Source organism: Mauremys mutica, chromosome 2 (assembly GCF_020497125.1).
Source record: "Mauremys mutica isolate MM-2020 ecotype Southern chromosome 2, ASM2049712v1, whole genome shotgun sequence".
Classification (NCBI taxonomy): domain Eukaryota; kingdom Metazoa; phylum Chordata; order Testudines; family Geoemydidae; genus Mauremys; species Mauremys mutica.
In genome coordinates this window covers 275,784,832-275,798,270 of record NC_059073.1, presented here as the reverse complement: position 1 = coordinate 275,798,270, position 13,439 = coordinate 275,784,832, and the positions used below count along the sequence as shown (strand labels likewise).

Genomic DNA, 13,439 nt, shown 5'->3' with positions numbered 1-13,439 from the left:
ACATTATTTTTGCACATGTTCTCAGGGGAAGACTTCTCAGACCTCCAGTTTCAATGTATTATTTTTGTTTGTGTGTTTAGAAAGGCAAGACCATTCACTCTCTTTCCCAGATTCTAATCTGTGCCTGGTGCTTTCAAATTTCACACCTTCTTTACTCATCTCCCATGCAAAAGATAAAATAAAAAAGCAAACCATGAAAAGTCAGTTCTGCTTCTGCAAACTCTCATTTCACTGACAAAATATACAATATTTAAACAGATAAATTTAGCACTGTCTCACAAAAATCATACAGTCCATTTTTTTATTTTAAAATAATCATAACTCGTTATGAATTTTCGTCAAAGCAGCATGGATACAAATCAACATGAGTTCTTATCCTTCCCCTCTCTCACCATGACTTTTCTGAAATTGCACCCCTCTTTTTTTTTTTTTTTTGCAAGATCAAAAGGTATCTTAAATTATGACAGTTGCTTCTTCTTGTTGTTCCTCACACTGCTACCAAGGTCAGGATTCAGAGTCACTAACATGGTGGCATAAACATGCTTCTCATTATATCCTCTCTAATCAAAACTTCCATAGGTCAAACACTGGGATCTTTTCACAAGATAAGATCATTAAGAGCCGTGGCTTTCTATTTACCTGCTAAAAATGTGGGGTTTACAGAACAACCAACCAACCAACCACAAAGGGACAAAAATTACACTTTGTCACTAGTCAAAATTACTCCTCTGGGTCTTGAGTTTTCTCTACTACCTAACACAAAGTAGTTTATACTACTATCAGCATTGCAGAGGCAATATATCGTGGAAGAGCAAAGTGGTATTCCGCCATTTGCCAAATAGCAGCAAGCTGAGTTTAGGTTCTGGTATTTCTGTCTATGCACAAGGGCAAATAAAAAAGGGTGGTTATCAATTAAAAAATTGAGGAGGGGGGACGGATAGCTCAGTGGTTTGAGCATTGGCCTGCTAAACCCAGGGTTTTGAGTTCAAACCTTGAGGGGGCCATTTGGGGATTGGTCCTGCTTTGAGCAGGGGGGTTGGACTAGATGATCTCCTGAGGTCCCTTCCAACCCTGATATTCTATGATTCCAAGTCTAAACAGGATACCTGGGTAAGGTAAGTGAATTCCTCCTCAATGGTTTCCATAACAGATCTGCTCAATTTACAAGTCAAATCAAGATGTTTCCAACTATGAGCTCTTACTGCTATCTGAACATCACAATGTTATTTCCTCTGGGAAGATCCAAGCCACAATAAAGATTCTAGAGTCCTAACTCAGCTGGCTACTTCATTGCTGAGCACTGTAAAACTGAATACCACTTTGCTGTTCCATAAGTCTGTTTGCTCTGCAGTGCTGACAATGCTCCCCATCCTTATTAGGCCCTTATTAACTTTTGCCTTTTTTTGTACTAAAGCATCTCTGCATAAAATATCTATAAAGTAACTTTTTATTTCACGAGATGATAGCAGCAGGAGAGGATAGAGTTGCTAAGCATCTTATATATTATCTGATTAGAGTAACCAATGACATCTACTAACTACAGGATGTATGAAAAAGCTGATCACTTGCATGTTTTTCTTGCTGCTGAACTCAAACAAGCAGCTTTCTCAAGAGACATGCAAAAAATTCAGGCAAATAGGGTATTATGGTTGCTTGCATTTATTTTTGACCAAAACATAAATCAGGTCAGCTCTCAGGTTCCTGCCAGGCTGCCAACATAATTGACATGCATGGCACTGGAAGTTAAGTTCAATCAGCTGCTTCAAAGGAGATCCTTCCATAAAAACCTTACCTAACTTTGCCTTAAAGAAATCTAGCACTTATACTATAACTACCTCTTTAAGTAAATAATTCCACTGTTTGCTTAACTCTCCTATGAAACGTGTCTTGATATCTAAGCTAAATGCATCCTTTCAAATTCTAACCCCCTTTTTTGCTAATTGTATCCTTGATGTCTATTAAGAGTAATTCTTTTCCCTTTTCTGTACCGTTTCCCTTTCCCACATTTAGAAGCAGAGATGCAGACTTCTCTGAATTGCTAGTTTTTGTTTGTTCATTTTAAGCTAAACAGGTTTAATTTTTTTTTCATTCTCTCCTTATAGGTCATACTCTCAAGGCATTGTAGCATTTCAGTTACCCTTCTTTGAACCCTCAACATCTAAGATTTAACATATGTTGTTAGATAGCTAACATATGCATGAGTTCACTCAGGGTTAAATAGAATTGACTGAATTATGGACACTGAACCACCACTGCCACCACAGTATTCCTAATCAATCTGTTTGTTTTTTAAAACCCATTCATAGGTTGCAAACAGATGGCTTATTTCCACACACACTTGGTTGAACTTTTGGGAATATTCCCAGATCCAGAATTAACACTACTTGGTTCCCTTATGCAAGTTTCTTTCCTGTTCATTTGGCTTTGTGTGATTTTTACGTTTATTTTAGTAGTATCTTTGTAAACTATTTTGCTCCATTTAAACTAGTCTCATTAACTGTCTTCAAATCTTAAGCACACACATTGCCATCTACTTAGGCTATTTTGTACTTTTTGTTTTACCCACAGATGCTTGGGATACAAGCATTATATCACTACTTACTCTTGTGCCCTTCCTTACTTTAGGGGTTATTTGAAAGGTAGAGTTTGGGGGTGGGGTATGTGTTGGTAACTACAATGTCCCAATAACTACAGAAACACAAAAACAAGTGAAAGGTTGTTGTGCTGAGTAGGCGAAAGTGGGATTGTAAGAGCCAAGGTCATTGACCTTTTGGGTAACATATCCATCCCTCAATTCCCAGGTGCACTTGTGCATCTGTTATATATCAGGTTAAAAACCTAACTCTCCTGTTTTGAAATGTATTTACACCCAGGAAAGCTCTGCTCAGACACAGCATCTGGTTTTCAAGCAGATCCTGCTTTTACTCAGTTTTATAGCTGAGCTGACTGAGGCTGACGGAGGTCAGTGACTTGGCTAAGGTCAAACTGGCACTCTGGCTTCCATTCCATTTTCTATTAGGCCATATGGCTTTCCCACAAAACTTGGAAAATATTTAAGTAGATGAGCAGCTTTATCTACAAAACCATCAAAAGGGAAAAGCTGCAAGAGAGAGGGAAGCATGATGAGACAGCATGACATGGACAGAGCACAGATTCCTTCCCAGAAATCCCATTGGTCAGCCTTCTCAGAGCTATATAAATACATAGCTAGTGAGGGGCAGCAATTTATTGATTATGATTAGGTCCATCTGGATAATCTTAACAGAAGAGGGTAAATGTAGACAATATAAATAAATAAATAAATAAATAAATAAATAATACTACTACCACCACCTAGCTCCTTTCATCAGTAGATCTCATGGCACTTTACAAAGGAGATCAGTATTACTACACCCATTTTACAGATGGGAAAACTGAAACACAGGGATGGGAAATGACTTGCCCAAAGTCACCAACAAAGGCAGAAAAATAACTGAGGTGTCTTGAGTCCCAGTCCAGGGTCCTAACCTCTAAGTCATGCTGTCTCCCCTGGGTAGTGAAAAGCATTTTACTAGCCATATATGCACATCCATGTGAATAAAGTGGCCATTTCCCACAGTGTTTTCTAGCCCAGTCTTAGAATCACAGAATATCAGGGTTGGAAGGGACCTCAGTAGATGATCTAGTCCAACCCCCTGCTCAAAGCAGGATCAATCCCCAAATGGCCCCCTCAAGGATTGAACTCAAAACCCTGGGTTTAGCAGGCCAATGCTCAAACCACTGAGCTATCCCTCCCCCCCAACAAACAAAACATATTTGTGCAGTTTCAAACATGAAAAAGATCCAATTACTTTAAAGGAGGAATATCAGGTTAGGCTAAAAATTCAGATTCCCCCCCCCCCACACACACACCCAATTTCAATTAAAACAATTATTTACACATTGTTAATATTCTACTGCAGCTTTTGCAGCACCATTATACTACATGCCAGAAAGAAAAACTGACCAGAAATCAAACAGTCTTATATAATTGTCCAAGTCAGGTAAAATGGTGCAAGTAAACCAATAGGACAAAAGGAGGAAAAGTAAATTATCTTCTCTTTAAAACAAAAAAATCTATTTTAAATGTCCAAGCTCAGAGAATGTATGCTAAACAGAAAATAAACAGCACAATGAAAAGTAATGGTTTTTTTAAAACCAGTTTTAGTTTTAACTATTTAAAGGTTAGATTAATATAACAGGTGAAGGATTTTTTTTTAAATGTTGTAAATTGACAGTATCCCTTTAGAAGTTAATTATTTTTCACAGACTACTTTAAATTGATGAAATACCGATTTCAATTTTGATTACATTTCACATGCCATAAAGGAAACTCTGCTTACCAGGATCATGTGACCGGTGGAGATGTCCATGTTAGACTGAACTGGTTCTTCACACCAGGATGATGTGCTGCTCCGAGCAGAGGGGCTGGCAATGGGCCCATCACTAAACTGTGACGAGACACTGTTTACGCGAGAAGTGTGAAGGGGCTCTGGTCGATCAGATGATTTTACAGCCATGCGCTGACGGCACAGCTCCTAGAAGACAGAGAGAAAGAAGGGAACAATCTGGAGTTAATAGCAGCCACTATGGAATAAAAGTCTGCTAAAGACAACACTGTTTACAGTACATCTCTAGAGTGGAAGTGTTTTTCTTCCCTTAAGGGCTAATAGTTTGGTATTCTGATACTTCTCATATATACGTTTACTAGACCCACTATATGAAATAAACTAGATGTTGACCATCCCAGTCTCATGCAAAAAAAGTGTAACTATGAGTGCATGCACGTCACTCTTAAGACTGCCTCATAAATAATATTTTGGGGTTCAAATTCTATTAGCAGATGGATAAGTTGTTTTATACCATGCTTCATTCTATGAACCTAATTCTGCACTGTACAGCCCACTGACGTTAATGGGGTTGCTCAGGTGTAATTGAGAGCAGAATTCAGCCCTGAATTTGCAAGCTCAGCAAGCAATAGCAACTGAATTGATGTGCTCTTTAATATAAGTTCTAGCTGATAGATGTGCCATTTCTCTTCATTAAAATAGAGCATACACAGCCCTTACTCCTAGATGTGGGGCACAGAAAATGAAGAATGACATTAACAAAGAATAAAAAAATAGCAGCTTTGACAAAGAAAGAAAACTGAACCTACCAGACATCCCAATCCAACCCAGATAAAAACACCAAAACCAACAAAAATCAACCTTAAATATGGCATTTCAGTTGCACCATACATGAAACCCATGTCTAAAATATATTGTGTTTATATAATAAAGGAAAATGCTGCTAGTACATATGTTTCCAGAGAAACAAGGTACTGTATTTTGAAATTCTGAATCTAAATTGGCTAAACAGACCCTTGGTTATATTATCTCTGTTACAACGCATTTAAATTCACCCAGGTGCAGTACAATTTCAAAGTAAATAGTAAAATTAGCATTTTTACATATGTCTATTGCCCATGAAGGATTTTTGGAAGCCTATGCTGCACAGTAAGCCTGGCTATGTTCATGGTGCTTGGACATATTGTACATGTGGTGTGGTTGCACGTTTGTCTCCAATTACTTATTTTACAGAGACATGTACTAAGAGCTTAGTTACTTGCCTCTGGCCATCAAAATAGATTTTGAAGAATTCATACTGTTAAAATGTGATGGCCTCTGTTTTCTTATTCAATAAAAATATAATTGCAACTCAAGAATCATCAGTAGGATCACTTTTAAAAATCCATACATCATAGGATATAAAAGGTTTTCTTCTTCTGATAGAAATGCATCCATTTAATGCACAGATTTTTTTTTTTAAAAAACATACAACTGGTATCTTTCCTTCAGCACAGCTGTGACAATGGCTCTGGCATTCAAATCTAATATCCTCCATTCCCAATAAAAATCTGAATATAATCATATATCAAGATAGCTCTTGCCACTCCTAGGCAATAGACTAAAGATCTATAGGCCAAAGACCATCCAAATGGTATACATCTGCCCTTAATCCTAAGCTGCCATTTTACTCAGTATTAAAGATCTTTCTACAGTGCAAGGTAGTATTTTTTTTTGCAGGGGGTGGGAGGAGGGAAGGAGTGGCACACATTAAGGGTACGTCTTCACTACCCGCCGTATCGGCGGGTAGCAATTGATTTCTCGGGGATCGATATATCGCGTCTCATCTAGATGCAATATATCGATCCCCGAATGAGCTCCTGTCGACTCCGGAACTCCACCAACCCGAACGGCGGTAGCGGAGTTGACATGGGGAGCCGCGGACATCGATCCCGCGCAGTGAGGACGGTAGGTAATTCGATCTAAGATACGCAACTTCAGCTATGTGAATAGCGTAGCTGAAGTCGAAGTATCTTAGATCGATTTCCCCCCGTAGTGTAGACCAGACCTTATATATAAATTAAGGAGAGTGTGAGACAAAAATACTATAATGTGTAATATAAAGATACACATTACTCACTTGTGGCAGATGCAACAATTATGCAGATCATCCCAACTGAATGTCCATAAAACCCCAAAATATAACAGTGCTGTGGTTTTTTCTATTCATGCCCCTTTTTACAGAAGAAAAAGGGATTTATTTTTAAACAGAATGTGGCTTTTTTTGTCTTTTGTATTGACATAGTTTTCCATATCTCCTTGTTTGTAAATCTAGGTGCCTTAGCCTAGTCTACACTACATAGGTTCTACCAATACAGCTATACTGGCAGAGCTCCCTAATGTAGACGCAGCATATGTCGACAGAAAGAGGTTTTTCAGACAGCATATCTCCACCACCTTCCTGAATGATATTAGCTATATTGACAGAAGTATTCTGTCAGTATAGCTGCATCTATACTGGGGGTTTTGCCGGCATAGCTATGTCAGCTGAGGGTATGTGGTTTTTTCACATCATTGAGTGACACAGCTTTGCTGACAAAACTTTGTAGAAGAGACCTGGCCTTAGTTACCTGGTACTGACCTCAACATGACAAAAATATGAGAATAAAAATTTAAAGTCTAAAAATTAATTTGAAATAGCCTTTATATTTATTAGTGTGTTGTGATGTAAGGTAAGATATCAAACTATCGGGGCTAAGCATTTACATCACAAGGAAGTCTAAGTTCTCTGCTTTGTAAAAGGATAAAGAGAGTGTTTCTCTCTCTCTGAAGGGTCACACAAGCTATCAGACCTTAAAAATATCACTAGTTAAGAATGACTTTTGCTCACCTTCGAGTTACCTTGGGGCAAAATAATTTTAAATCCACCTTTAAAAATAAAAAATAAAAATAAAAAATAAAAAATAAAATAAAAAATTCCACATTTGGGAGAAATTAAAAAATGTTTGTGTGATGGCTTTTTATTAAAAAGTAACAGCTGTTCGGATGTCTAAATATTAGACTTATTCCTGGTAGGGATGGATTATTGGACAAAATGAAGTGGTTAAAAGTAAAAAATAAATGTAATTTTTCATGACTAAGAGGTAAGTGACCCTGTACCATATTTGTCTCTCCCCATAATGTGGAATCATCCAGGAACCTGCCTAGTCCTGGAATAAGTTTAAGCAGACTCGGGGCTGCTATAGTTTGTGCTCTGCTGCTCACAGCCCTTACAGGGAATTGCAGCTGCCAAGGATAGTCAGACCACACTGGATCCCCTGTCATGACTTCTATACTCAGTCGTCCAAGGGAGTAGCATAGCCAGCTATGAAGACTCTATGCCATACATGGAAACCACAGCACTAGGGGTATCTGGGTGAGCACATGTGATGCCTTTATGACACTTCAGTGGTGAAAATGGGCCATAAAGGGGCTACAGGATAAGGAAGAACCATGTGTAAGATACCAATGTTCCTGTTTTTGAAGATGTAACCTCCTGCTCCAGTGGCAGCTCTAGGAGGGATTGTGCTTCCTGCATTCTTGAGAATGGCTATGCTGTCTTCTCCCTGCCCCGGGGGAGGGTGGGGGGTTTCTTTGTACCTCTGGTAGTAGAAGCAGGAACTGATCACAAGAACTGTGATATTGGCCAGTCTGTGCAAAGGGCATGGAGAGGAGGCACTGTTTGTCCTCACTCCTCCCCCAGACAAGGCCAGGGCACCAGTTTAGTCACAATGTTAGGAAGGCTTAAGGAAATGGTCTGGGCTGTACACCATATATTAGACCTCCATGGTGGGCATTACAAATATTTATTCAACCTGACTGAGTTGTTAATATCACTGAAATTCCATCACTGGGCCTTGACAGGGTTGACATCACTTTGTTTAAGCCCCTAGTCAAGCCCTGAACATTTAATACCATAGTTAAGAGGACCATCAGCCATCTACACATTTCTCTGCACTCTTGAGTGTTTACATTTTTAATTCTGGAAGCAACAAACAATCATGTCCACCAGATGAGGTTCAGAACCCAACACTGAACCCAGCTGTGAGGGTTCCAAACTGAACTATGAACTCAGTGAACATTGGTATCAGCACGGACCCATTTAATAATCATTTGCAAAGAGAGAATTCAATTTATGCATCACACTTTTGTATTTAACATAGCCTTGGCCACTATTACTATCCTACTGTGACTGTAATGTACTGTCTTTGTATACTGCTTGTCATTCTTCATTTAAAAGCATCATTTACACCTAAAAAAGCAATCATACTGCATACAGTGATATATGAAGGAATGATCCTCCTGACCCTTTTGGGCTATGATCTAATGGATGGGTTGGACACAAACATTTATTTAAAATGTAATTTGAAGTTTATGACATTATTTCCCATTACATAGGAATTGCTATCACATGGAGGCAGTGCCTCTGTTTTTTATTTCCCAACATTTATTATCAAATTTATGTGGAAGTGACATGTAGTATATAATGGAAAACTAATATCACAGTATGACAAAAACTGCAATAACCAAGATAAATATTCTGAAAATAATGTCCAGTTAAATGAGTTTAAAGTACAGTGTTATAATCATCTGTAGGGAGTTTTTCATTTGAGAAAGAAAATTGATAACCCTAAACACATCATAAACAATAATTTAAGAGAAACCTTGGAACTCTTCCAATGAGATTTTGAAGTGGTCCTAATTTTTTATCATCCCACAGGGAGATGGAGGGGTGAAAAGGAACATTTAAATTTTTATATATATATATATATATATATATATATAAACAAACAACATTATAAAAAAGTGGTGTTAAAGTAGATAAATCAAATCTTTAATTGGGATTAACACACTGTAGATTAGTGGGTACATACAATTTAGCCAATTCTAAAGAAGAGCCTTAATTCACCCAGTGTTCCTCATTACAGGCACAACAGTTTGCCTTCTCAACCCAGGAGCAGCAAGGCAATCTTAGCGCAGAACTTTGTAGACCATTATACAGGGAACTTACGCAGTGAGAAGCCACAGTAAGGAAATCTTACTACAGCACCTTTTTGAATTGTGATTGAAACCCTCTTCAAGCAGCCAGATAGCAGCTGCATTAGTGAAAGCCTCTCTTTAATCAAAAAGACAGAATGGACACATGGTTTGTACATTCCTGGCTAGGACTCCTAACTATCACAAATGATTTTCATGCATAACCTCAACTCCCTGCATTCCCACCAGACGCCAGGAGGCATCATGCCCACTCAGAAATGAATCTCACTCTTTCAATGAGGTGTCAAGCCAGGGCTGCTTTAGAAATGCAGCCAACATAATACGGCAAGTGCCATCTCTTCTTCAGGATGTCCATGTTCCATGACAGTATTGCGCATTTGCTGCCACATGCTTTTACAGTGGATGACAGCCATCAAGTATCAGAAAAATGTAGGAGAGGGAACTAGAATTCAGAAGAATTTATATCTACCAACAAGACAGGCCAACAATACACCAGGTTCGTGTATTTAGTAACATGGGTTACTAAAAGGCCTATCTTGAAAGATTCCTTACAATGGAGTGTACATGGGTTAAGTTCATAGCAGAGGATGACACTTAAACTAGCCTGAGGTAGGGCTTCAGTGCTAAATATCAACTTGTTTCCTCATATGTAATGAATAATTAAGCTTTCCCTAAATCTGAACCTTGGGCTCCACCACAAAGGAGTCTAGGAAGAAATTCTCAGAGCATGCCGAGTATTTGCTCTAAAAAGTGTACTGTTAGCCAGAGATAGCATACTGACATAGCCAAGTACACAGCCTCCCTGCTCCACCCCACACATCCTCTGATAAACACGGCAAAGTCCAGAAAGACCCTTTTACGTATGCTGATTCTGCTTATGCATAACTGTGCAATACATGACAGTATGTAGTACAGGCAAAAGTTAGAGCACAGAACTAACTAACTAACATAAAATAAAACCAGATGACTCCTTGCCATAATTAGTCAGAAAATGGAATCTGATCAGCACAGTAAGGTGCTAATATCAGGAGATGAAGATGGCAGTTAAGAGATGCCGATACACATCTCTTGCTTATGCTCATTTCTTTTAAAGATGAGCTGTTGAGTGTTGTCACCCTCTATCCATGGTGTCTTATATGCAGATATCACAGTTTATTAAAATGTGTCCACACAGTCTGACTGTGCTCTGTCTGTGTGTCTTGAGGGGCTTTGTGGTCCTAGCCCAGTAACAGATTTTGACTCCTGAATCATTCTCACCTAATGAAAAACAGACTGCCATAGGAATCAGCAGATGCCTTGCAACCCAGACTCCAGGTTACATGGACTCATGGTAAAAGATCCTAAACTCCATATAGATAGTTACGTAGACTAAAATACTGAAACTTGATCAAGAGACTCTCACTTTGTAGTGGTGACTTATCTTTCTCAAAAGTTGATATAACCGGTTATAAATGGAATTGCTCAGTCTGAGCAGTGGTCCCCAACACGGTGCCCTTGGGTACCATGGCGCCCGCCAGGGCATTTATGTGCGCCCGCCTAGTGCCTAGCAGGGGAGAGAAGCCGCAGCCCTGCACCTGCCAGGGACCGAGAACTCCAGGGCTGCAGGTGCTGGTGTTCTCTGTCCCTGGCAGGCGCGGGGCTGCAGCTTCTCTCCAGCTTCTCCGGAGCTGCACGCTGCAGGAGCCGCTGTTCTCGGTCCCCGGCAGGCGCAGGGCTATGGCTTAAGCCAGAGAGAAGCCGTGGCACCGAGCCTGAGAGGGACAGAGAACTCCGGGGCTGCAGGCTTCATTCTATGTTAAAGTAAGAATAATAAATATATTTGGACCAGCAGTTCAACAATGTTATACTTTTTTAAAATAAATAAGATGAAAACTGTTTGATATTTATTTTGTAAAAACTCCTTAATTAAAAAAGAGCAAATTCACATGGTAAGGTAAAAGAGTAATTGCCAAATAAATTTAATTAATACCTTTTACATGTAAAATTACCCTTATCTTGTGGATTCATATATTATGTAATATTAAATATGATGTTTTTCATATTATTTAATGTACAAATACAAAATAAGCCTTGAAAAATTGTTGGCGCCCGCCACACTCTTCTGAAAACATGAATGTGCTACTGGCCACAAAAAGGTTGGGGACCACTGGTCTAGAGTAAATGCAAGTTGTCTCACAAAATCTGATGTTTTGTTATTCTGAACTGTTAATTAGGGTTGCCAATATTCTAATCGTAGAAAACTGAACACTCTGGCCCAGCCCCCTGCCCTTCCCTGAGGCCCCACCCCCCGCTCACTCCATCTCCCCTCTCTCCGTCACTCGCTCTCCCCCACCCCTCACTCACTCATTTTTCACTGGGCAGGGGTGCAGGATGGGGTGAGGGCTCTGGCTGGGGATGTGGGCTCTGGGGTGGGCCAAGGATAAGGGGTTTGGAGTGTGGGAGGGGGCTCAGGGCTGGGGCAGGGGGTTGAGGTGCAGGAGGGGGTACAAGAGGGGGCTCAGCAAGGGAGTTTGGGTGCAGGAGGGGGTTCAGAGCTGAGACAACAAGTTGGGACATGGGAGGGGATTTGGGATGTGGGCTCCAGGAAGCACTGACATCAGGCAACTCCCAGGAAGTGGCCAGCATGTATCTCTCTAGCTCCTAGGCAGAGGGGCAGCCAGGAGAGCTCTGCACTCTGGCCCTGCCCACAGGCGCCGCCCCTACAGCTCCCATTTGCCACAAATTCCTGGCCAATGGGAGCTGTGGAGCTGGTGTTAGGTGGCACCTCTGATGTGGGGCAGCACTCAGAGTCTCCCTAGCTGCCCCTCTACCTAGGAGCCGGGGGACATGCCAGCCACTTCCCAGGAGCCACACGGAGACTGCCTGCCCTGCTGCGGACAGCTGGACTTTTGGCAGCCCAGTCAGCTGTGCTAACCAGAGCCACCAGGGTCCCTTTTTGACTAGGCCCGTTCCGATCGAAAACCTGGCAACCCTAGTTGTTATTCTTCCCAGCATGTTTACCTCAAATCTATTGAATAGGAACCTAGAACTAAAGGAATTCATAATTTTCCAGTTTATTTAAAACAAAACCCTGCCCTCAACACTATATACTAGTACAAAAGTCAAATTTCTTCATTATGCAGCTGAAGTTACATAACCTAGACAAGTCAACAACAATCCAATACAAAGGCCTGTCATTCTCAAATTTTGTTAATCTCTTGTTAACCAAAACCAAACCAAACCCATCTCTGCTTCTTCATACACATTTGAAAATTGTGAACACCAGAGATGGAATCAGAATTATCCAGGGAATAGAATTAGGAGAAATGCAAAGATACCAAAAGAAAACTCAAGTATATTAACAGTGGTGGACACTTACATAGCATGCCCTTAAAACCTAAACCAGACAAGCATCATAGAACATAATGTAAAGCAACAAACTCACTTTAACCAGAAATAAACAAAATGACCTAATATTTCTTTTCATTTATAACAGAATTAATGTTTGTAGAGTGAAATGAACATTGTGAAATATTAAATTTTAAAAAAGATTCTGTGCTACAACTGCTAACAAAACATACTGTGGATACTAAGAACATATGCAAATTATATAGCATGACCTTTAAAATTACTCAGGAAAATTCTCCTCCAGTATGCTTTCCTCCTCACTTATTTGAGCATTTTTCTTATTTTTCTTTTAAAATTACAGAACTGCCCTTTACAGTTAAAGCTGAACGGAGTTTTGCACATACAGCATGGATTCAACAATTTTGTTGCACATGTACTGACACCCCAATGAAAACAAAAACTGAAAAAGTTTACTGTATATAGAAAAATCAGATTAATCTAAACCAGGACTACAAACACTATGATGCACTAATTACAACTGTATGGTGTCACTACAGAGCAGAATGAAAGTTGTTTAGCTGCCTTCACTGTGCATTTCCATAGCTTAATGTGTTTGGATTTCTTTAAAATTTCACCTTAACTGATCTTCCTGGGTTTGTAATCCTTGTTTGGGGGATAATTACAACCTCCCTGTAATTGTTTTACTCTTAAATTACTGAAACAATCTCA

General features: G+C 39.7%; 1 protein-coding gene across 2 annotated transcripts in view; it reads right to left on the bottom strand.

Moving 5' to 3' along the window:
• PTPRN2 (protein tyrosine phosphatase receptor type N2) overlaps positions 1 to 13,439 on the bottom strand; it is a 954,782-nt gene that overhangs the window by 88,890 nt on the left and 852,453 nt on the right. For both annotated transcript variants that reach the window (XM_045004717.1, XM_045004718.1), the window contains one exon: positions 4,362 to 4,556. In XM_045004717.1, the coding sequence (XP_044860652.1) occupies positions 4,362 to 4,556 (195 nt within the window). The remainder of the gene's footprint in view (positions 1 to 4,361; positions 4,557 to 13,439) is intronic.